Raw genomic sequence first — 24506 nt, 5'->3', positions numbered from 1 at the left:
GGAGTTTGGAACTGACAGGGTTAAAACTCCATGGTGTCCTGTATCTGGGAGGAGCTTGACGCAGAGAAGTGCGTCACAGTCTGTATCTCTGTTCAGACTTGCTTTCGATTCTGCCTAAGACGCAGCTCAACTCAGAGACTGCGTGTGTGCTTTTGAGCACAGATGATGCCGGAAAGCTCCGATGGAATGTGACTGATTTATGGCTTGTAAATAAACACTTCTAGAGATAAGAACTGAACTGTCTTTGGACTTGATTTATCCCTCATCTCACACGGATGCAGGACCGCTGCTACTCTGCTCTCCTGCCCAGGTCAGCCTCAAGCCCCAAAGCAGAGCTGCACAGGGGAAGCGCTGACTGGACGCAGGAATTGATTCTCCCAAAAGTGCATTGCTGTGAACAAAAGAGTGGACTCTGAAAGGAACATGTCCCACACTCCATACATCTAAATGGGTTCTCCCCTCTGAGTCCTTAGATGTTCCTTAAACACTCCATTATAACTAAAGCACTTTATGCAATATTTCCCTTTAAACAGCTTCTCCTCTTTGAGGGTTGATGGGTTTGTAGGGTGTCAACTGTTAAAGTTCTCCCTGTCCATGAGTCTGTTGATATAGACTTCCACTAGGACTGAACCTCTGTCTACTTGACATTTATATGGTTTCTCTCATGTGGGAGTTTGTTGATGTAAATCAAGGGTTCCACTCGGACTGAAGCTCCTTCCAAACTCCATACATTTAAATGGTTTCTTCCCTGTGTGTCCGTTGATGTTTTCTAAGATTTCCCCTTTGACTGAAGCTTTTTCCGCACTTCATGCATTTAAATGGTTTCTCCCCTGTGTGAGTCCGCTGATGTCTTCTAAGGCTTGCATTGAAACTGAAGCTCTTTGTATTGATGGAAGAGATTCATAAAGACCAAGCGGGCTTTCTCCCGGGAAGACACTTGTCTGATAATTTGAGGAACATAATTGATATTTTGGAAAAACTAAAAGTGAATATAAACACTAAAGCAGTTCTGATATTTGTGGATGCGGAGAAAGCTTTTGACAATATCTCTTGGAGTTTCATGAAGAAGAACCTACAGGGGATGGGGGTAGGCCAAGGTTTTGAAAATGGTATAGGTGCAATATACTCTGAACAAAAGGTTAAATTAATTGTAAATAATGTGGTGATGGCAGAATTTAAGATAGAAAAAGGGACACGACAGGGGTGCCCAATCTCCCCACTGCTTTTCATATCGGCCCTGGAGGTTCTGCTGAATATGATTAGAAGGGACCGGTTGGTTAAAGGTATACAGGTCGGAGCCAAACAGTACAAACTGAGAGCATTTGCAGATGACTCAGTATTGACGTTACAGGAGCCAGAATCTAGTACTAAAAGGGTTTTAGAATTAATTCAAGAATTTGGTCAAGTGGCAGGATTTAAACTGAACAATCTAAAAACTAAGGTTTTAGAGAAAAATTGAACACCGATTGAAAGAGACAGGTTTCAGAATGAGACAGGCCTGACTGTGGTTAAGAAAATGAAATACTTAGGGATTAATATGACAGCCAAAAATGGGAACTTATTTAAAGATAATTATGAAACATGTTGGACAGAAGTGAAAAAAGATTTAGAAATTTGGTCAAATTTGAAGCTTTCACTGTTGCGTCGTATTGCTGTGATAAAAATGAATGTATTGCCTAGAATGTTGTTTTTGTTATAGACATTGAAAATTGTGGACTAGATGGACTGTTTCAAGAAGTGGCAGAGGGATATATCTAGATTTGTCTGGCAGGGCAAGAAGCCCAGAATAAAATTTAAGATATTAACTGATGCAAAGGAAAGGGGTGGATTTGCCCTGCCAGACTTTAAACTTTACTATGAATCAGCAGCTTTTTGCTGGTTGAAAGAATGGCTACTTCTTGAAAATACAGACATTTTGGATCTAGAAGGCTTTAACAACGTATTTGGATGACATGCATATTTATGGTATGATAAGGTCAATGGACATAAAGCATTCAAAAATCATATTGTCAGGAAAGCATTGTTTAACGTTTGGATAAGATACAAGGATTTATTGGCAAATAAAACCCCAAGGTGGTTGTCACCGATGGAAGCGAAAGCTCTGAAAAGGCTCAATATGGAGGCCAAATGGGCGAAATATTGGGAAATTTTGGAACAAGAAGGAGATAGACTGGAACTGCAGTGTTTTCAGAAATTAAAAAACAAAGTGTGAGACTGGCTTCATTATTATCAGATAATGGAGACATATAATTTGGATAAGAAAATTGGCTTCCAGGTGGTAAAATCAAAATTAGAAACAGAACTGTTAGAACCCAAAACTAAGATTTTGTCAAAGATGTATAACTTGCTGTTGAAATGGAATACTCAGGATGAAATGGTGAAATCTGCTATGATTAAATGGGCACAAGATGTTGGACATAATATTATGTTTGCTGATTGGGAACAGTTATGGACTACAGGTATGACGTTTACGGCATGTAATGCCCTAAGAGAGAATATTATGAAAATGATATACAGGTGGTACATGACCCCAGTCAAGCTTGCAAAAATTTATCATTTGCCCAATAATAAATGCTGGAACTGTAAAGAAACTGAAGGTACATTCTTTCACCTTTGGTGGACGTGCCCAAGGATTAAGGGCTTCTGGGAAATGATATATAATGAACTGAAAAAGGTATTTAAATATACCTTCTTGAAGAAACCAGAGGCGTTTCTTCTGGGCATGGTCAGCCAATTGGTGTCAAAGAAGGACAGAACTTTTTTATGTATGCTACAACAGCAGCAAGAATACTCATTGCAAAGTATTGGAAGACACAAGAACTACCCACTTTGGAAGAATGGCAGAGGAAGGTGATGGACTATATGGAACTGGCAGAAATGACTAGCAGAATCCGAGACCAGGGAGAAGAGTCGGTGGAAGAAGATTGGAAGAAATTTAAAGACTATCTACAGAAATATTGTAAAATTAATGAATGATAAAATGATGTTGGATAGCAATTAAGGGTTCCCAGCTGTAGTGCTTTAAGAGAATATGAAAAAAGGGTTATAAATGGGTTAAAATCTAATGGTAAGGATTTGCTGAACCAATGAATTGAAGCGGAATACAAAAAAGGGAGGTATGAGGAGGTCCGGGAAATAAGCTAAAGGAAAATAAGTAATAGAAAATAGGTGTGTTTTTAACTGTTTTTATTTTGTATTTTTCTTTTTCTTTTTCTTTTTTACTGTAATATTTCAAAAAATCTTAATAAATATTATATATATATATATATGTGTGTGTGTGTGTGTGTGTGTGTGTGTGTGTGTATAAAGAAAAGAAACTGAAGCACTTTCCGCATTCCATGCATTCTTATGGTTTCTCCCCTGTGTGTGTCCGTTGATGTATATTGAGGTGTCCACTCTTACTGAAGCTCTTTCCACATTCTATACATTTAAATGTTTTCTCCCCTGTGTGAATCCGTTGATGTGTTTTAAGGTTTCCATTTCGACTGAAGTTCTTTCCGCACTCAATGCATTTAAATGGTTTCACCCTTTATGAGTCCGTTGATGTTTTCTAAGGTTTCCAATCTGAATGAAGCTCTTTCCACACTCCATACATTTATATGGTTTCTCCCCTGTGTGAGTCTGGTGATGTCTATTGAGGTGTTCACTCCGACTGAAGCTCTTTCCACACTCCATACATTTATATGGTTTCTCCCCTGTGTGAGTCTGGTGATGTTTATTGAGGTGTCCACTCCGTCTGAAGCTCTTTCCACACTCCATACATTGAAATGGTTTCTCCCCTGTGTGAGTCTGGTGATGTTTATTGAGGTGTCCACTTCGACTGAAGATCTTTCCACACTCCATACATTGAAATGGTTTCTCCCCTGTGTGAGTCCGTTGATGATTTCTAAAGTCTCCACTCAGCCTGAAGCTCTTTCCACACTCCACACATTTATATGGTTTTTCACCAGTGTGACTTCGCTGGTGTAATTTAAGTTCTGCATTCTGCCTGAAGCTCTTCCCACACTCCATGCATTTAAAAGGTTTTTCACTCGTGTGAATCCGTAGGTGTGAACTTAACTGTCCACTCTGACTGAAGCTCTTTCCACACTCCATACATTGAAATGGTTTCTCCCCTGTGTGAATCCGTTGATGTTTTCTAAGGTCTCCACTCAGCCTGAAGCTCTTTCTGCATTCTATACATTTATATGGTTTCTCCCCTGTGTGAATCCGTTGATGTTTTCTAAGGCCTCCACTATCACTGAAGCTCTTTCCGCACTCTGTACATTTATATGGTTTCTCCCCTGTGTGAATCCGTTGATGTTTTCTAAGGTCTCCACTATCAGTAAAGCTCTTTCCACACTCTATACATTTATATGGTTTCTCCCCTGTGTGAGTCCGTTGATGTATTCTAAGGCTTCCACTACCACTAAAGCTCTTTTCACACTCCATACATTTAAATGGTTTTTCCCCTGTGTGAGTCCGTTGATGTTTTCTAAGGTTTCCACTATCACTAAAGCTCTTTCCGCACTCCCTACATTTAAAAGGTTTCTCCCCTGTATGCGTCCGTTGATGCATATTGCGGTTTCCAATCTGACTGAAGCTCTTTCCACACTCCATACATTTATATGGTTTTTCACCAGTGTGACTTCGCTGGTGTAATTTAAGTTTTCCATTCTGTCTGAAGCTCTTCCCACACTCCATGCATTTAAAAAGTTTTTCACCCGTGTGAATCCGTAGATGTGAACTTAAGTGTCCACTCTGACGGAAGCTTTTCCCACACTCCATGCATTTAAATGGTTTTTCCCCTGTGTGAGTCCACTGATGTATATTGAGGAATCCTCTCTGACTGAAGTTCTTCCACACTCCCTGCACTGTAATCCTTTCTTGTCCATGTAAATCCGCTGATGTGTTCTAAGTTTTCCACTATCAGTGAAACTTTTCCCACACTCCATACCTTTAAATGGTTTCTCCTCTCGGAGTCATTGATGTGAGCTATGTGTCCTCATTCAATGAAGCATATCCCACATTTCACACATTTTAATTTCTATTCCTCATGAAACGAAAGGTGCCCCATTCCTTGGAATTCTGAATGTCTTCTCCATCACCTTCTTCAGAGTGGGAGGAAAGGAAATCCTGTTTGGGTTTCAAGGAAGAGAACAAAGGGAAAGAGAGCACATCAAGCGCCATTAGCCCCTTCTCTTATATCAACATCTCCTACATTCCCCCGCCTCCTACCCATGTTCCCAATTTTTTGGAAATGAAAAAGCAATGTCATCAAATGATAGTAATGCATCACCACCTTTCATAATCCTCATCATTGTTAATAAAGCAGCATGATCTTGGAATACAGCCTTTTCAAATCAATTGTTTCCTCACAGGAAAGGCAGCTGCTCTCTGTCCGGGAACAGGCCCTCTCTTTCTCTGGTCCATCGTTCCTTTGCATATTTCCCATCCTCTGCATCATAATCCTGCATCCACCTCTAGATCTTTATGAATCACCTGCACAGTCTCATTGGCCACAAGAGGTCCATGTGGACCATTTTGGGAGGCCCAGGCCTACATCATCTACAGGGACTGTGGTCTGGGTCAGTCAGAGAACTAGTGACAAGGCTTGGTGCTTTGGGTCAGCTGAATGGGTGCTCAGGGAAGCTCCTGTTCTTGGAGATGGACCTCCATCTACATGCCTCACATTGCATGGAGAGAGCAGGAGAAGCAGAAGAAAAGCAGCTGGCACATCGGGATCCCAGACCCCCACTGCTCCTTATAATAATGATGGGCTGCCTGATCTCGAGCCCATCCTAAAGTGACACTGAAAAAGCTGCATATTAAAGGCAAATGGATAACTGTACTAGTGAAAACTTCAACCTTGAATATGTAGTGTTGAATTATCAATCAATTTCCTTTATTCGACCGATAGTCAGAAATAAAACATTACACAATAATTATAAACTATAACATCATAGGGGTACATAAATAAGGTAGGGCCACAGTACTAGACCTCTCACAGATAACCCACACCAGGGCTTTCAGTTAAACATTTCCGACGCTTGAGTGCCAGGAACAGAAATTTAGCCACTGACAAAGTTGTTTTCCCAGAAGACTTATTTAGCAGATATGCTGTCTGCTTTCCTCTTTGTCGGGAACTGAGCTGGGGTAAGTATGGAGTTATAAGATACTGTCTTAAATCGTTGTAGATGGGACAGCTCAGTGGATTCTACCTCACCCAATGCACAGTGGCATAATCTCTGGTCATATGGGACTCCTCCATATCTTCCCTTCAGAACCGCCGAGTCAAGAACATTCAGCCTAGCCGCAGTAAATAGTCTGCGGTATTCCACGTATTGGATATCCGCCAGGTAGCGAGCTGGAGCAGCCCAATACAACTGCTCCCCCAGAAACAACCCATGTTTCACACGAGCTATGTCCTCCTGTCTGGCAATATCCCTTAATCTTTGAGCGATCACCGCCTTTGCGTGGCTATACGTCATGGACTCTATATAAAGGGAGGACAACCCGCACTTCTGCACTTCCTCCACTATCTCCCCTTCCCATTGAGATTTAAAGTTATCCCTCAGAATCAAGGGGGCCAAACACATCAGTCTGAAACAGAGCTTGAGCCATAGCCATAACTTCGCTTTCAGGGCCACATACCTAAAGGCTTGACAACCGGTTTCCAGTCTCATGATCGCACCTGCCACAGAGGGGGGGATCCTGAGTATGGCCCTGAGGAATTGGGTTTGGATAGATTCCAATTTTTCAAAATCCCTATGCGAGCCCAAGGCAATGCCCACCAGCAGAAGAGGGAGGACTTTCATTTTAAAGAGTCGTAAGGCAACTTTGACAGTTTGTGCCTGTCTTGGAGTACAGGGTTCTAATCACCAGGGCTGCTTTGGATGCGTTCGAGGCTATGTATTCTCTGTGCCCCAGGAAGGACCTATTTGATCTTACAACCTGACCCAGGTATTTGAAGCAACCGACCTGCTCTAAAGGAATACCATTAATTGACCATAAATTAGGTTTCAGTCGAGCAGCAAAGACCATTATTTTGGTCTTGGCATAGTTTAGTTGGAGCTCGTGTTGGGTCTCATATTCATGAAGAGCTCGAAGCATCCTCCTTAATCCGATGGAGGAGGTAGCTAATAGGGCGGCATCGTCCGCATACAGTAGGACATTCAAGGCTCGTCCTGCCAGTTTTGGTGGATGGAAATCAGCATTTGCCATATGCACCACTAGCGAATTAATATAGAAATTAAACAGAGCAGGGGCAAGCAAACAGCCCTGTCTTACCCCCCCTAGTGGTGGCAACCAGATTGGAGACTAGCCCCTTACTATCTATCCTAATCCTCAAGAGGGTATTTGTATGCAAATTAATAATCAGCAGGAGAAGGCGGCGGTCAATAGATGTCGCTGCCAATTTTGTCCATAGCTGGTTCCTGGGAATTAGATCAAAGGCCTGCTTAAAGTCTATAAAGGCGACGTGGAGGGCTTTTAGGCCATTGCCAGCGTAGTTGGTGGCCAAGTGATTTAGGATTAAGATTTGGTCTGTTGTTGATCTTCCGGGGAGGAAACCCGCCTGTTCCTCTGCAATGATATTGTTGCTTTCCATCCAGGTCGTTAATTTGTTAACTTGAATAGATCTTCCCGATAACATTTAACAGGCTAATTGGTCTAAAATTGGCCGGGTCTGTGTGCAGCCCTTTCTTGTGAATTAACACAATCAGTGCAGAGTTCCAGCTTGGAGGAAATTGTGCTGTTTTGTTTATATAAGTAAAAAGAGCTGCTAGGGGTGGACACCACCAATCCTTGTTGGCTTTAATAACATCTATGGAAATAAGATCGTCTCCGGGTGCCTTGCCCGCCTCAAATTGGCCTATAAGTGTTTCCACTTCAGAGCAGGTAACGGGATCCCACTCTGGCAAGGGGGCCAAATCTAACCTTGCTCCGCTGGCTGCGTGAGCTGCATATAAATCGGAGAAGAAGCTTTCCCAGGTGTCAGCTGAAATTTGGGTTTCTATCCTTGACAACGGTCTACCCAGGTATTGAGAAATTTTGTCCTCCTGACGGGACGACTTTGTAGCCTGATGGAGGCTTGTTCCTTTTTGATGGAACTTTTTTTTCTGTATGTTTGTACTTGTGGTACTTGTTGTATATTGTAATCTGTGTATTTTTTCTTAATAAAAATTTAAATAAAAAATAAAAAAAGAGAAATTTGGTGCCAAAAGGAGGAGGGATTTCTATTTTCTGCAGCTTTTAGAAGGTTCTTCCAATCATTTCTTTCTGCCGCAAGCTTCTTTTCCTTTAATAGTGCTTTATACCTTCTCTTGAGGTTCATAAGGTGACTGCTAGGTACGGGGTCATTTGATGCCCTATATGCCAAGAATTCATTATATAGGTTGTTCTTGAAGTGCCTACATTCCTCATCAAACCACTTTTTATGGGAGAAATGGTTACTATTCATTACCGGGGTCTTAGCCACGAAGGTTTTAGCGGTTCTACTAAATTGTCATATAATGGCAGTGGCTCAACTGCCTGGTTAAGGGAGTCCCTTGTCTCTTGCAGTTGGTCAGACCAAAGGAGTTCATTTATCCGTTGAGCCATATTGTCGGTCCATTTTAAGGCAGTGGGCCTCATCTGAAGCTGGTTATTTGTAATAGGCACACAGGAATAGGTAGCCAATTCTCCATCCAGGGTCAGAGAGAGTTCTAATGGAAAATGGTCACTTTCCAGCCTTGTTACCACCCTAAAGTTGGAAATTTTGGGAATTAGGTCTACTGATGTCCAAATAAAGTCTATGGTATGGTAGAGGCTCGGGAGCCTGACCAGAAAGTAAATTCGGCAGGGTAATCAGAACTGAGAGCTCCGTTTAAAAGGTGAAAATTAAGAGCCATCAAAGTTTGTCTACATTTAAAACCTGCGTATGTAGCAACACTGTCTTTAAAGTTCCTGGGTAAAAGGTCTGAGGTTAAAATGGGTAGTGAGGGATATTTATTATATTTAGCAAATAATGATTTATCAAAATAAAAAAATTCCTTCCAGTAGCACCTTAAAGACCAACTAAATTAGTTCTTGGTATGAGCTTTCGTGTGCATGCACACTTCTTAAGGTATCTGAAGAAGTGTGCATGCTCACGAAAGCTCATACCAAGAACTAACTTAGTTGGTCTTTAAGGTGCTACTGGAAGGAATTTTTTTATTTTGACTATGGCAGACCAACACGGCTACCTATCTTTAAATGATTTATCAGAGTGAGACAATCGGCCGTTGAAATCTCCTGCAACTAGGAAGGTGGCTTCAGGGTATTTCCCTAGGAGAGTTTCAAGAGTCAGTTGAATTCCCCTCCATCTTTGGTCCACCAGGTTTTTCTTATAGATTGGGTGCAAATAAACATTAATCACCACGAACACTTCCTCTGCTGTTTGTAGCTTTACACCCAGCATGGATGACGACTGGATGTCGATTTGTTCCACCTGCAGATTTAAGGCCAAAGAAACTAAGATAGCCAACCCACCTTGTGGTCTGCCAGGTGATAGTAAATTCTGTTGTGCATTCAGGTAGAAGCCCTTATACCCTGATAGGGAGAAGCCCTCACAAGCCCAGGTCTCTTGCAGCAAAAGAATATGACTGCCTTTTATGTAGGCGACAAAGGATGGATCCATCAGCTTAGGTTTAATGCCAGCTACATTCCAGGATAAGAAAGTGAGTAATCTCCTGGTCACCCCTTCGAGTCATGCTGGGCCTTGCGGAACCAGCACGGCAGAATCCACCTGGGAATACATGCGGCGAGGGGGGGCAATAGGCTGGAAGAAGGAAGTGATTGTAGCTTGTTTACCAGGCAATTTCCGAGCACTACTTACCGCAGCAGCAGCCATGGATTGAGGCTTAATTATTGGTAGCTGCAGGGATGGATTCTGGTACACGGGAGTATCACTTAACGACAGGTCCATAGACTCTACATTTAAAGTATGCTCTAAGATTGAGGGGGGTGGGCCTTTTGGATCTGCGGTTGCTGTAGGGAACATGCAGTGTAAGGCAGGTGGAAGGCATCCTTTTCGGTTTGCCTCCAAAAGAGCATCCAGTCTTGCCACAGCTTCCGAGTTTGACCAGAGGGTTGTCGAATCTTCCACTGTATCCTGCCCGGGCTTGACATCCCGAGGCCGTGTACAGCCAGGTTGCAAATCAAAGGTCGTTAAAACAGGTACCACTTGGGCTTGTGTAGACTGATCTACAATTGGTGAGGAATTCATCTTATTTACATGAGCATGATCTTCTGAGTTACGGAGACAGAGTAGCAACTCGTCCAATCTGTCCGTTATCTCTGTTCGCTCCAGTTTTGGCAATTGGGAGAAGGATAGAAGTAACTCACGCTCCGTAGAATTCTCCAGATGTATAGCCTTTGTCAGTGGAGGCAGGGGGGCGTCAATCCAGCTGATTAGATCTGCGGCCAGGGGAGTTGGGGTCGTGGCAATTGGCGGACCCTCAGACTTATCTGCTTTCTTTTTGAACAAGCAGTTTGGTAAGAGGGGGCAGGTCTTGGTATTGGTAAAGACTCTTGTAGCAAGGATTCCATAGTTAATTAGAAGGCTTCTTGAGGACATAATAAGTGCAGGGAGCTTTTTGGTTTTAAAGGAGAGCAGCACTCTCTGCCTCTGAGGTCTGCTGCTAATATGATCAGTATACTTCAAGTCAACAGAGCTAGGGGTTACCCTCAGAAGCTCCGCTAGATATCTCCTTATATCACTCTTATAATGCCAGTTTATCACCTTGCCTCTAAAGGGGCAAACCGTTAGGCAGATTTTGGTAGCTTGCAGCAGCAGTTTGTGAGGAGGTGCAAAGTGTTGTTCCTTCTTATTTTGCTCACTTTGCTCACTTTTCTGATTATAATAATGATGGGCTGCCTGATCTCGAGCCCATCCTAAAGTGACACTGAAAAAGCTGCATATTAAAGGCAAATGGATAACTGTACTAGTGAAAACTTCAACCTTGAATATGTAGTGTTGAATTATTGATGGCCTGAAGTTGTGTTATTTCTAGAGACAGGAATTCATTCTGGTTCTGTCTCAAATATAGCTATTATATGATGTCATGAGGTGTCATGGGAGCGGTAGTACCTTTGGTGGTCCCCACCCTGCACTCAGCTCTCACCTGTGCCTTCCAGAAGCTGTCAGGATGAATCAGGGGCCACAATCCCAGGAATGGCTTCAACCGGCTGGCAAAACCAGGTGAGGATAGCTGATGGGTCTCAAATCCTTGGGGGGCTGGGCAATTCTGCTGCACCTGAAGTCAAGCACTGGTGGATAGAGAGGATGAGAAGAACAGTGAATCCCCGCGGCTCTCCCAGGGCTAGCGGACTGCTTGCCGGCACGCAGAAGCTTGGGGCACGCTGAGCTCCGCACGCCCCAAGCTCCTGGTGTAGCGCAGCGATCCGCTAGCCCTGGGAGAGCCCCGCGGCTCTCCCAGGGCTAGCGGACTGCTTGCCGGCACGCAGAAGCTTGGGGCGCGCTGAGCTCAGCACGCCCCAAGCTCCTGGTGTAGCGCAGCGATCCGCTAGCCCTGGGAGAGCCCCGCGGCTCTCCCAGGGCTAGCGGACTGCTTGCCGGTACGCAGAAGCTTGGGGCGCGCTGACCTCAGCTTGCCCCAAGCTTCTGGATTAGCGCAGGGGTCCGCTAGCCCTGGGAGAGGCGCCCGGCTCTCCCACGCTAGCGGAGACCTTGCCGGCACGCAGAAGCTTGGGGCGCGCTGAGCTCCGCACGCCCCATGCTCCTGGTGTAGCGCAACGCACCTGGGGGGGAAATAAATTTTTTTCCCTTTATTTCCCCCCCCCCAAAAAAATCTAGGTGCGTCTTATGGGCCGGTGCGTCTTATGGGGCGAAAAATACGATAATTTATCCAATTCCGCATAGTCTGTCATTTTCAATCTCATTTCTCTTCCTTTCTTTTAAATTGGAACTAGTGAAGATGGTGAATGCCCTGTGTGTCTGTTTGGAGGTGGTTGGAGGATGGATGGCGGCTAACACATTGAGGTTGAATCCTGACAAGTCAGAAATACTGTCCCTGGGGGAGGGTGGGAGCCTTCCTGGTCCTGATGGGGTAACTGTGCCCCTGAAGGACCAGGTGTGCAGCCTGGGGGTCACCGCCTTCTGGGATCCATTTGTGAACAGAATGCGTGAGTAAACTCTTTTTATACTTTTATAGAAGATTGTGTCGCGTCTGTCTTTTTATGAGGGACTAAAGTGGAAATTACCAAGGAATCTTATTTTAGAGGCTTTAGCAAGCCTGAGCAAATGCATCCGCTGTAAGTTTAAAAGGGAGAATGTTACTCTGCTAAATTGTACAGACATAGAAAAGTACGGATCTAAGTACAGCAATAATTCCTAACCTATCGGTTCAAGAAGGTTCTGGTAGTTTTACGCTGCATGATTCAAAGCTGGTGTTTTCTCTAGATCATGGGGAGGCAAACTAAGGCCTGGGGGTATAAATGTGATGATGATGATGATGATGATCTTGTGGGGTTTTTAAAAGTTATTTTGGAATTCGTACTGCTATATCAGCTCACAAAATGTTATAGCTGGAGAAAATCACAGGGTTGCTGTAATCCCACCCACGACTTCTCATTCATATACAATCTGTAAATTTGGGGAGGTCACACACCTCACCTGTGCTAATACTGGCAGTCTTTGGCCTCCACAGGCACACCCGGTGTGTAGAGCCTCCAGCCACAGGCACTGTCTATCCTGAAAAGGGGTCCTTTGACTGGGAAGATGACACGCAGCGTAAATTAATAATGCAGAGTTTTAAAGAATAAAAGCTTTACTGAATTAAAAGAAGCTTCTTCATAAACCACATGGTTCCAAACAGTTTGACTGAGATTGCATACAGACTCTGCTCACGGCTGAGACAGACAGACTCTTGCTGAAATCTTACAGAGAGCACAAAGTGCAACTGGCTACTACGTCACATGTCAGAATGACTCCACAGTTAGCAGTTAAGCCTGAATAAATTGAGGAGGCCCAAATGACTGTGCAGTCCCTGCACTTCCCAGCCTGCTTGGCTGCTTCTGCTCTCATGTGTCTTTGTCACGTGACAAAAGATTCATGCAGTCGCTGTCATCAGATGCTGAAGGATTGTATCTCAGCTTGTCAGTCACTCTGACATTGCCTACAAAGAATAAGAGGAACAGAAATGCTTTTGAGGTGCAACTTCCGTATCAATCCTGAGAGCCATTCCATGGACTCTGCACCCCTGTTTCTGAGGACAGGTGTACATTATCCTCATCCTCAGCGGAAAAGTAGTAGATAGGTAGCCGTGTTGGTCTGCCATAGTCAAAATAAAAAAATTCCTTCCAGTAGCACCTTAAAGACCAACTCAGCGGAAAAGACGCTTAAAGATGGAAGCCTGAGAGAGAGGAAAAGGCTTCTGGCTGCTTCCTGGGTGGGATTGCGGAAACCAAGAGCCGCTTCTGAGAAGGCCTCCCCCCTCCTCTCTTGTCATGGCTAAAAATTCATTCCGGAGTTCCATTCATAACCTGAAACTGTTCTTAACCTGAAGCACCACTTTAGCTAATGGGGCCTCCTGCTGCCGCTGTGCCACCAGAGCACGATTTCTGTTTTCATCCTGAAGCAAAGTTCTTAACATGAGGTACAATTTCTCAGTTATCGGAGTCTGTAACCTGAAGCGTCTGTAACCTGAAGCGTCTGTAACCCGAGGTACCACTGTAAAAGCAGAAAGTACTCTGCAAGGATGCTCTTCTCGTGGACTCTTTTATGCTGACAAGGGCCCAAGGACCAGGGTGAGGCGACCAAGGGAGGCCAGAACCTTCTCTTTTCTTTTTACAAATACTGACATCTCTTCCTCTGGACTTCCTCTCCTCTCCAGGGGACCAAGGAATGGACTGGGCAGAATCGCTGTGTCTGGACAGGGCAGGGGCTTATGGGGCAGGAAGAGGATGGAGATTGCAGGAAGGAAGGGGGGGACAGGACCCCCCACTTTCCAGGGATCCCTCTCTGGTCGCCTTGAGGGGGGGGTCGATTACTGGGCGGGAGAGAGAGGCCAAGGCTGTTCCACCAGAGATCCCCCGCAGCTGCCACAATGGAGACGCGATATCTCCCCCCCGCCGCCGCCAATGCTGCCCTTCCCTGCCCCAGGGATGCTCCTCTCCCTCCCCCCATTGACCCCCTCCCTCTCTCCAGAGTCTCCCCTGCATCCAGAGGCTCCCTTGGCTCTGCTCACCCCACACACTGCGCCCCCATCTCTCCAGCCGGAGGCGCCCCCCCCCAAGAGAACATGGGAGGGACAGGGGGTCTCTATCCAGGCGTCTCTCGCGCCCCTTAACCCTTTCATGGGCCGCTTTTGTCTGCGAAGAGCCAGGGGAGACGGTTGAGGGGTTCGCCCTGCGAGGAAAGCCCCCTGGGGGGCGCTTGGGGGAGCTGGCGGGGGTCTCTGGGTCCTTACCCCCTCCCTCTCCGCCCCCCCCCGTGACCCCTTTACCTCTTTCTCCTCGCTCCCGATTCTCCTTTCCTGCAACATCCACGGGGGGGGGGGTCCCCTGCCTCCTCCCTCCCCTTTCAGAAAGCGCCCCCCTCCCAGCTTTGGGGCAGAGCAGCAATCTGGAGTGGAAGCTCCACTTCCGGGAGAAGCAGAAAGGTTGGGAGGGGGGCTGCCCGCCCCACATTTCTGGAGCAGAAACCGGATTGGAGGAGGAGAGGAGGAGGAGCAATGTATTGGGGGTGTGATTTGGGATTGTGTGGGCGGGATGAGAGAAGGATGTGCCGGGAGGGGAGGAAAAGTATTGAGCGGATGGGGGGGGGAGAGAAGGAGGAGTAGAACACCCCCCCGGTCTTCCTTCTGGGGATCAGGAGAGGGGGGAGGGGCTGATCCCGACAATCCAACAGCGAGGTCACAAAATGAGTTCTGCATTTAAATCAGATCAGACTCCGAGTTCGTGTTTTGACAACATGACAGGTCTGTCCATCGGGATGCCTGAGGATTCCTGCTCGCTGCCTTTTCCCGGCCAGCCTGAGAGATCATTGGAAAGGGCGGATTTCTTGACTCCAGAATCCATCATCGCAGACCCCTTTCATTCAGGCCTAGAGATCTGCTCTTTCGCCCAGTCTGCTTGGATCATGTGGATCATCAATGGATCATATGAATCATCCATGATGTCATACCCATCTCACGTGGGGGGGGGGCCTCAGGAAGAATCTCCTGCCACGTGACTGGGGGAGTCTGGGGGCTGACGGGGGGCAGACAGGGCTGCTGTTTTGCTCTCCTTACTATTTCAGCTCAGGTTTTCCTGGCAGAAGTTCTATTTCATCAAGAAATGGGTGGATTCATTGAGGAAACGGGGCTACGTTGCAAGGAGGCAAATGTGTGTACTTTGTTACCACCCAGTGAGTTGTGTTGCAAAGGCCATTTGCAGAAAGGCTCCTGTTGTATCACCTGCGGCTACATGCTGGAGTTTGGGTGTTTTGTGGAAATGTGTCTCTATAAATGCACTTATCCCCGTGCGTTTATAATGGCAAGACATTAAATCCCATGAGATGTGCAAACTGGAAGCACCACTCTACAGCCCTGCCTGATGCATACTTACTTAGGAGTAACCCCTACGCGGTTCAAAGGGATTTGCCGTTCCTTCTGATGCACGCTTACTCAGAAGTAAGTCCCCATAGTCGCCTTTGGCTGGACTTGACCATCCAGGGGTCCTTTACCTTGGGTAACAGGGGCCAGCCCCCTGCTGCAGCCCCAGCCCCTGCTGGCTGGTCACATCTTCCACGCCAAGAAACTGGGCAGAGCCTTTAGGAGCCTCTGCCTGAACCTGCTGCTCTTCTCCCTGGCACCGCCATCTCCACGCAGGTGCCCCCCAGGCAGGTTGGCCTGCAGTTCCCCTCAGTGCCAGCCAGCACGATGCCTGCACTCAGGAAACCTGGAGGGCACTGGCTGAAGTCTGGGAGCCCTCGGTGCCAATGCGCAGCTGCTTTGCTTTTCCTCCGCCTGGCGGACATCAACACAGCACCCTACAGGGGGGTGGTCTCTTGTTCAGATGCCCTCCCTGGGGAAGAGTCGTTGGCCACAGGAAAGTGTGCCAGGAGGGGCCATTGAGAGGGCAGTCTGGCACAGTCGGTGGGGAGAGTGCCTTCCTTGGGTGGGGTGGGGGGAGCTTGGATGGCCCCCTGCCTGTGATGCTTAGCTGAGATTCCTGCTATGCTGGGGGTTCAACTAGATGACTCAGGAGGGCCCTCCCTACTTTACAGTTGGAAGCCCCCGCACTGCCCCCTCCACACCACCCAGATGGGACTCTCTTGTCCAACCCCACAAGGCCATTCCTCTGTCTGGACGGGGAGGGGGAGATAAGCTTCGCCAGCACTGCAGCCCCTAACTTTCAAGCTGGGGCAGAGATGCAGATGCTCCAGGGTTTGGGCTGGCCACAGGCACCCATGGGCGTGGATGTTGAGCCTTTCTTTGGGGGGGGGGGTGTTACAGAAAAATCTAGGTGCCAGGCTGCTCAGTCCCCCAGCTCGTCGGGCTGAGCCCTGCGGGTCCCTGCGGAATAAAGGAAGGAGTCCAGCCAACCGGAGCAAATAGCTGTAGACCAAAGTTTATTGCGCAACAGGTTCAAGGAGGAATTTTGAACCCCGAGGATGGGGTGACAAGGACTTTTAAAACCTTCCTACCATATCCCAGAATACAGTTCATACAGCATCATTGCTACATCACTGCTACATCACTGTCATGTCACAAAAGGGGAGGGTTACACATCATTAGCATAGACAGATGTGTTAGGGAAACACACAAGTATAAGATGAGCATAGACAATTATGTCACAAGTACCCACCACCCAAAAGTACAATAGAAGTTCCTTTTCATGTCTGGAGCCTGAGGTGAGTCAGGTGATGAGATTTGGTTTCCTTTGGCTAACAATGAGCCCAGCAATTGTCACCTCTGGAAACTTCCTGGAGTCCTTTTTCAAGGGGAAAATAGCTTTGGAATGGAGGAAACTGGCAAAGGAGATGATTTTATATTCTTTTTAAAGCTAGGTAACTTCCCTGAGCTGTCAAGTTGAAAGGATACATTCAGGCATAATATTTGTAACATTTAGCAACTTTAAAGATGCGCCCCCGCCCCCGTAATTTCCGTAACAGCGGAGATCACTTGCCTTCGGCTTCTAGGCCAGGGAGGGGGAAGCTCAGCCCCCGGCCAGGAGGGTCCCCCAAATAAAGCATCTCTGGGTGCTTTGCGCGCCATGCGCGTGGCTCCTCCGGGACTCCTGCCCTCGAGAGGGAGAGAAGAGGGAGAGCTGGGTGCCCCCGGCCTGCCAAGGGTTAAACAGAAAGGAGCTGGATTCCTAGAGAGGGCAGGAAAGAAAGCCGGGGAGGGCAGGTCCTCCAGAGCAAAAGCCCCTCCCCGCCTCCCCAGACTTTTCCTGCAAAAAAGGGGGCGCTTCTGTCTCTCCCTGCCAATGCTGCCCCGGCGGCGCCTGCTGGGATCCGGTGAGTCTCCTCTCTCTCTCTCCCAGAGGGTGCATTTGGGGGGGGGTATCCCAGGGCTACAGGGGAGAGTGCATGTGGGGAGCCTGCAAGGGGGGGACCCCCAAGTCAAGGAGCGGAGGGTACTGCCAGGGAGGGGCGAGGTCGCAAGAGGAACTCTGCTCTTCCTTTGCATGGATGCGCAACTGGACCCTTTGGGGAGGGTCTTTGGGTCGAAGGGGGGCGGCGCGGGAAACGCATGGGAATGAACCCCGGTCAGATTGATGGATCAGTCGCGTTTATGAACGGAGGCTGCAGCCGCACGGAAACACTCCGACATGAAACGTGTTGTAAACAAAATCTGCCCTTTTCCCCTTCTGGGGTATCCAAGAGCCCTTATAGAGTCCTTACCTGGGTTCCCTATTGATAGGAGAAAAGAACAGAGGCCAAGCAGAGAATATTGAGAAGCAAAGCAGCTAGTAAGCCTGATCTTTATTGATCTGTTGCAACAGGGTGCTCCCCTTTACACGTAGGAAAGGAGGAGGACCCAGAACAAAGGTGTGCCTGCCCTTATATAGACATTTTAAATTCCCTGCCCTGGAGCTCAAGACCACCCCTCCATACATCATTCATACATCACAGAAGGGGTGTGACCCAATACCACCCTCCACAAACATCATACCTACATCACAGAAAAGGTGGTCTACAACAGAAATTTGAATGTTGTTGTTCTGGCAGTTCCCTCATTGCGAGAAGTGAGGCTACAGGGAACCAGGCAGAGGGTCTTCTCGGTAGTGGCACCCGCCCTGTGGAACGCCCTCCCTTCAGATGTGAAGGAAATAAGCAGCTATCCTATATTTAAAAGACATCTGAAGGCAGCCCTGTTTAGGGAAGTTTTTAATATTTAATGCTGTATTGTTTTTAACACTCGATCAGGAGTCACCCAGAGTGGCTGGGGAAACTCAGCCAGATGGGCGGGGTTTAAATAATAAATTATTATTATTTTTAAATTATTTTTCCTGCCTGCCAGGTTTTCTGATAATGCCTTATCTGATTGTCTTTCCTGGTAGTCTGGCCATTCCTTTGAAATGGTGATTACTAAATTCCTGTAACAAGGAAGGTGTTTTTTCCACCTCCTCCCTCCTTGCAGAGAAACATTTGGCCAGCTGGGGGGGGGGGTCAAAATGGTTTCAGGACTGTCTTCCTGTGCTGCTTCAGACATGTGGTTTATATATTTATGCACGTGTTTGCTTGGTACATTTATGAACATTTATTATATAGCAAAGACCTTAAAATTCTTATAACAAACAAAACCCTGTGCCAGAAAGAAAGAGTGGATGTTGACAGATGGAGGGCTCCCAAAGGAAAGTCCTTCCATCATGCAATGTGCACTGAAGCCTCTGGAACCGGGGTGGCTTTGAAAGAGGACGAGGCCAGTTGGCGGAGGAGCAGAGGGCGACGCAAGGCTTCAGAGTCCCAGTTGCAGGGAGACCTTTGATGACGAATCCCGGAAAAGTCTTTGCTCCCTTGCCTTCTACTGTTTGGCCCCTTTTACCATGAGAACTTGACCAGACAGGACGTAGCTGACCTCTTTAAGGCCAGGCCATGCGTTCAGAAACATTCTGTTCCGTTTTGTAACCCAAGATTTCTGCCTGTGTTTTCTTGCTGCTGCATGGAGATATGCATGAATCTGAACTTGGAAAGTTTGTAAGTAAAAAAACATCTTCACTTACCAAAGTGTGTGGTCTCTTCTATGCCAGAAGGGTAGAAAGGGGAAGCGCTGGTAGCAACGAGATGTTGAAAAATGTCTCATAGCCCATATCCCGGTGCTTCATTTCTTTGCATGTTTTGTAACTTTCCCCCCAGATTTATTTATTTAATTTGTGATATACAAATTTACACTCACACCACAACATGTTATATAAAGGAACACAGGGTTCCCACGAAATCCCCTGGGCTTTCCTCCTCCCCCTTGTGGGCCTTATTGTTAAACTTTTCCTACCGTATCTTTTGCAATAATTCAGAATTTTTGTATCTCTGTTGTATCCGTAGTTCTCGTTACATTACAACTATTATTGAAATCGCACTGTTTACAATGGTTTTTTAAGATAAGTTATAAATTTTCCTCATTCCTTATTAAAGTTTTGGTCTTCTTGATTTCTTATTTTTCGGGTCATTTTTGCCATTTCATCATAGTCCATCAACTTGAGCTGCCATTCTTCTCTGGTAGGGACTTTGTCTTCTTTCCATCTTTGGGCCAAGAACATCCGCGCAGCGGTCGCCACATACATAAACAATCTTTTCTGTTCCCTTGGAATTTTAGCACCTATATTTCCTAAAATAAAAACTTCTGGCTTTTTAAATAAAAGTTATTTTAAACATTTCCCAGAATGCTTTTGTTACCTTCCCTGTCAACCACACATGATAAAAAGGGCCTTCTTTTTCCATACATTTCCAACAGATATTTGTAGCTGTCTTATACATTTCTGCTATCTTACTGGGAGTTAGATACCAAAGGTACATCATTAATATATATTTTTCTTTCAACACACAACATGCTGTAAATTTCAGATCATCTTTCCATAACTTCTCCCATGATGAAATCTACATTGTACCCAAAATCGCTCACTGTATTATTACAGATTTAACTTCTTCAGCTTTTGTATACCATTCTAAAATTAGTTTGTACATTTTAGAAAGTAATTATAAATTATTCTCTAACAATTCTTTTTCAAACCTTGAGATTTCATTACTAAATCCATTCTTTTTATCCATCTTAATTATATCATCTAGTTGGTGATATTGTAACCAATCAGTTAATAAATTTCATATGTCCTCAAAATTTTGCAATTTCAACTGTTTTTCTACTTCCGTTAACAAATTTTTATATGTTGCCCAATCGTTTCTGGTATTTAATTTTTTCAAGGATATTGTTTCTAGTGGGGAAAGCCACCAGGGTGCTTTCTGTTCTAATAAATTTTTATATTTCTCCCATACCATATAGATTGGTTTTCTTACAAGATGATTCAAAAAACCTTTATGTACTTTTGCCTTCTCATACCATAAATATGCCTGCAACTAAACCTGCTATGATGACCCTCCAGGTCTAGAATATCCATATTTGTTAATGTTATCCAGTGTTTTGTAAGTTTTTAAATTGCTGCACCTCTTTCTTACCAGAGGCTGTGCTCACTCTACGTTTGCCTCCACCAAATTCTTTTTAATTAAGCAAATAATATTAAATAAATACTGACAGTCTTCTCATGTCATGTGTATAACACAAAATTAGCACAATAAATTTGCAGGTATATCTACAGCTGATTCATCTCACAGAAATCCCTGCAGTTGCCAGCACATTATGCATAGTCACTTTCCTTCTAGAAGGGCTAGCCCAGGCATAGGCAAACTTGGCCCTCCAGATGTTTTTGGCCTACAACTCCCATGATCCGTAGCTAACAGGACCAGTGGTCAGGGATGATGGGAATTGTAGTCCCAAAACATCTGGAGGGCCGAGTTTGCCTATGCCTGGGCTAGAGGTTTACTTCTTTTTCTTCCTGACAGTCAGTTTTATTGCAGAATAATGTACAAGCTTTGTAGAATTTGCTGACACCTCTAATTTGGACAGACAGAACTTGGCAGAAGATCAAGGGGTTCCTTCATCTCTCTTGGAGGCTTCCTGAGACCACAAATGGATGAGCAAGACTCATCTGGGCCTGAAGCAGGAAGAGGCCATGCCATCAAAACAGGGAACAGTGGGGCATTTTGGGAAAACTCTGTGCAGAAGATCCTGGGTGAGGAGGACACTCTCCACTCAGAGGCTCAGAGCCAGCAGTTCAGGCAGTTCTGCTTCCAGGAGGCCAAAGGACCTCGAGAGGTTTGCAGCCGACTCTACAACCTTTACCACCAATGGCTGAAGCCAGAAAGGCACACAAAAGCTGAGATGCTGGACCTGGTGATCTTGGAGCAGTTCCTGGCTGTCCTTCCACCGGAGATGGAAAGTTGGGTGAGGGAATGCGGAGCGGAGACCAGTTCCCAGGCAGTGGCCCTGGCCGAAGGTTTCCTCCTGAGTCAGGCGGAAGAGAGGAAGCAGGTAAGAGAGACTTTCCTAAGCAGCTCAGAACATGAGGGAGAGTCTCCCTAAATTTTCTACTAATGGCCCACCCCTTTTTGGAAAGCATCCAAGGAATGAGATTGGATACCCCTCAGGTTTTCACCTCAGTCATTGCTAATCTTTCTCCCCATTTTCTGTTCTGAATCCTTGTTGCTATTTCAGAGACAGGTTCTGTTTGCAGAAATGGGTCTGGATTCCTTTAAGACTGAAAGGACTCTGTTGGACACCAGAGAGAAGCCACTGGGTAAGGAGGAATAAGATTTTTCTCTGTTTGGTTCCATTCTGTGGATTTCAAAACAGACACATGGGTTCTTTTCATCTTTTGGGGGAATATTGTCCAAGAGCCCCAAGGAGGGAGATGTATTCTTAACACAACTAAAATATGAAATGGGTGCAAATGTCATAATCCATTCAGCAGGCAAGACTTTTTCAAAGGCCCATTTGTAGTTTGATATGTAGTGTTTAACCTCTGAGAAAAGCATCTACTCCTGGCTTCCCACTTACCTCTGTCTCTTGCAGGCAACGAGATGGTGCCAGCAAGACCTCCTCTTCCATCTATTCCTGGTGGTGAAGGAGGAGCAACGGCTGTGGAACCAGATGGGGTAGGGGAAATGAGTATTGTGGGGAAGGGGCAGACAGGGTCCCTCCAGACCCAAGCAAATCTCTCGTTTTCTTAACAAATCTGCCCTGAACTATTTGTTTTAGAAGGCTTATGTGCTGGGAATAAGGAACAGCCATCTCACCTTCTGAATGTTGCTAATATGATTCACCAGTCGTTTGCAGTTTTATTTCTAGATTTATTATTAAATGCAAACACAGGCTTCTAAGCAGTTTACACACCATACAAAAGTGTGTGGGAATGTTCAGGGCGGCAGGAGAGGATATATTGTTTATTAATATCCTTCCTGCAGAGACGCGGCTGGCGCTGTGGTCTAAACCCTGAGCCTAGGACTTGCCGATCAGAAGGTCGGCGGTTCGAATCCCCATGACGGGGTGAGCTCCCGTTACTCGGTCCCTGTTCCTGTCTACCTAGCAGTTCGAAAACACATCAAAGTGCAAGTAGATATATAGGTACCGCTCCAGCGGGAAGGTAAATGCTGTTTCCGTGCGCTGTTCTGGTTCGCCAGAAGCAGCTTGGTCATGCTGGCCACATGACCCGGAAAAACTGTCTGTGGACAAATGTCGGCTCCCTCGGCCAGTAAAGCAAGATGAGCTCCACAACCCCAGAGTCGTTCATGATGGGACTTAACTGTGAGGGGTCCTTTACCTTTACCTTTTTAAAATATGATTCCTAACTTGCGCTAGCAAGCAGAGTGCATTCCCTCTTTACACAGCAGAAAACTGGTTGCAAACTCATGTGAGTTTCTTAAGACAATAAGCAATTCAATCTGGCTTGTCCAGATTGAAGTGTGTTCTGATATTTTCCTTCCTAATTGAATAAATGCAGCACAGTCTTCTTCATAAGCAATAAAAAGAAAGTTTACTGATGATCAGACAGAGCACAGTGTGATTCCTGAAGGCAGACTTAAGGCTGAAAGTTGCAAGCATATAAAAACAGGATTACCCCATAAGGGAGATGACCTGGGGGACTGCTTGGCTGGCAGCCAACAGTTCAGTCCAGGAAGTTTGCAGGACGAAAGGAAGATGGAAAAGAGAGAGAGAGGCAGCATGCCTTGGCCTTTTCCCAGGTCTGGGAAGGTCACACCCACCCACTAGTCACATGCAAGGAAGGATGCGCCAGGCCAGGAGGAACAGGAAGTTCAACTGACTGGACCAACTTCCCCGGCATGTCCACTCTAGCAAAACAAGGAATGTTGTATTTGACTGCTCCCAGTGGATTACATCCCACAAAGGGGCCAGGATTCAGCTAACCAGCCCCAAGAGTTACGGAATGGGTGGGGCTTTTGCCCCAATCTCCTCCTCCTTCCTGTGCCCCCGTGTTTCTCTTAAAGTTGACTTCAGGGTATCAGGTTCCTCCAAAAGATCACACAGGGAAAGGAGAGCGGCAATGCTGGCAGAGACAGAGTGATTTGAGGAACACATTGTGGAGTTCCCCCATTTACACTAAGGCTAATGTCCATCATTAAAATGCACACTAAAATAATTCCATTAAGATATTTAAAGAAACACCCACAATTAAAATGTGCAGCAAAACGATCCCATTAAAACAACACAGCAGAAAGCAATAGAGCAATTTATAGTAGATCATCTTCATTCTGACTAAGAGGAGGACCTTTCTCTTTCTCTCTTAGGGTTCGGTGTGCTTTGAAGATGTCGCTGTTCATTTCACAGACGAGGAATGGGCGTTGCTGGATCCTGACCAGAGAGCTCTGCATAAGGAAGTCATGGAGGAGAATCACGGGATCGTGGCCTCTCTCAGTAAGGCTCCCTTGTGGATCATAATATCTCTTCGGAAATTCCACACATACCTCTCTGTGATAAGCCTGTTGACATGCAACCAAGGAAACGGGCAATTGGCAGGCCCCCCGCTGGCTACAGCCCACCGGCCATTGTGCCAGGCGATCTCCAATCCTTGATGCAGCATCTGCGACCCGAGCTTCAGAAGCTGGGGCACGCTACTCAGCAGAGTAAACACTACGCAACAGAAGCAGGAGGAGAAGTTGTCTGAGCATATTTACAAGCAGTTTATTCAGCTACATCAGGACAAAAGGAAAACATGTCTGATCTCCTTCGTGTCCAAAGCAAGACAGCAAAAGATATACACAAACAGAAGTTCCCAGCAAGCTGTGCTGGAGTGTAAACAGACATGTGACATACAACAATTCCACACGTCTGTCCTTAAGGTGGAACAGAATATCCCAACAAAGCCTCCCCGATTTTGATGGAAATCAACAGGGCCACTTGCAGCATCTGGGATGCAATGCTAACACCCCACAACTCACCTTGCATGGGGGGCTGTTGATTATTTTGTCTGTTAATATTGTTCCTCCTGTT

General features: G+C 46.0%; 3 protein-coding genes across 7 annotated transcripts in view; 1 reads left to right on the top strand and 2 right to left on the bottom strand.

Moving 5' to 3' along the window:
- Positions 1–3310: 3310 nt before the first annotated feature.
- LOC308595717 (uncharacterized protein) lies at positions 3311–14624 on the bottom strand. The gene is made up of 3 exons (XM_081210367.1): positions 14466–14624; positions 11124–11268; positions 3311–5115 (listed from the first exon to the last, which is right to left on the bottom strand). The coding sequence occupies exon 3, from the start codon at positions 4765–4767 to the stop codon at positions 3523–3525; it is 1245 nt and encodes a 414-aa protein (XP_081066493.1). The 5' UTR covers positions 4768–5115; positions 11124–11268; positions 14466–14624; the 3' UTR covers positions 3311–3522.
- Positions 14625–16536: 1912 nt separating this feature from the next.
- LOC308595592 (uncharacterized protein) overlaps positions 16537–24506 on the top strand; it is a 10035-nt gene continuing 2065 nt past the window's right edge. Inside the window, exons 1-6 of one of the 5 annotated variants that reach the window (XM_081210014.1) lie at positions 16537–17464; positions 19119–19147; positions 21066–21530; positions 21714–21795; positions 22071–22153; positions 23804–23930. In XM_081210014.1, the coding sequence (XP_081066140.1) occupies positions 17218–17464; positions 19119–19147; positions 21066–21530; positions 21714–21795; positions 22071–22153; positions 23804–23930 (1033 nt within the window). In that variant the 5' untranslated portion in view covers positions 16537–17217. Of the gene's footprint in view, positions 17465–18764; positions 21531–21713; positions 21796–22070; positions 22154–23803; positions 23931–24506 lie in introns of all 5 variants that reach the window. The other 4 variants (XM_081210016.1, XM_081210015.1, XM_081210018.1 and 1 more) reach the window with 4 other exon arrangements.
- The window catches only part of LOC308595743 (uncharacterized protein), a 19658-nt gene continuing 19158 nt past the window's right edge, over positions 24007–24506 (bottom strand). The window contains exon 12 of the mRNA XM_081210422.1: positions 24007–24146. Coding sequence (XP_081066548.1) covers positions 24132–24146 — 15 coding nt within the window. The 3' untranslated portion in view covers positions 24007–24131. The remainder of the gene's footprint in view (positions 24147–24506) is intronic.

The sequence above is a fragment of the Podarcis bocagei genome (assembly GCF_964188305.1).
Source record: "Podarcis bocagei genome assembly, chromosome: 10".
Taxonomy (NCBI): Eukaryota; Metazoa; Chordata; class Lepidosauria; order Squamata; family Lacertidae; genus Podarcis; species Podarcis bocagei.
The sequence above is the reverse complement of the archived record's forward strand: the minus strand, read 5'-3'. Positions and strand labels throughout refer to the sequence as shown.

Coding starts and splice junctions, on each gene's coding strand:
- LOC308595717 (XM_081210367.1), bottom strand. CDS start 4,767: ATGGAGTGTGGGAAAAGCTTCCGTCAGAGTGGACACTTAAGTTCACAT.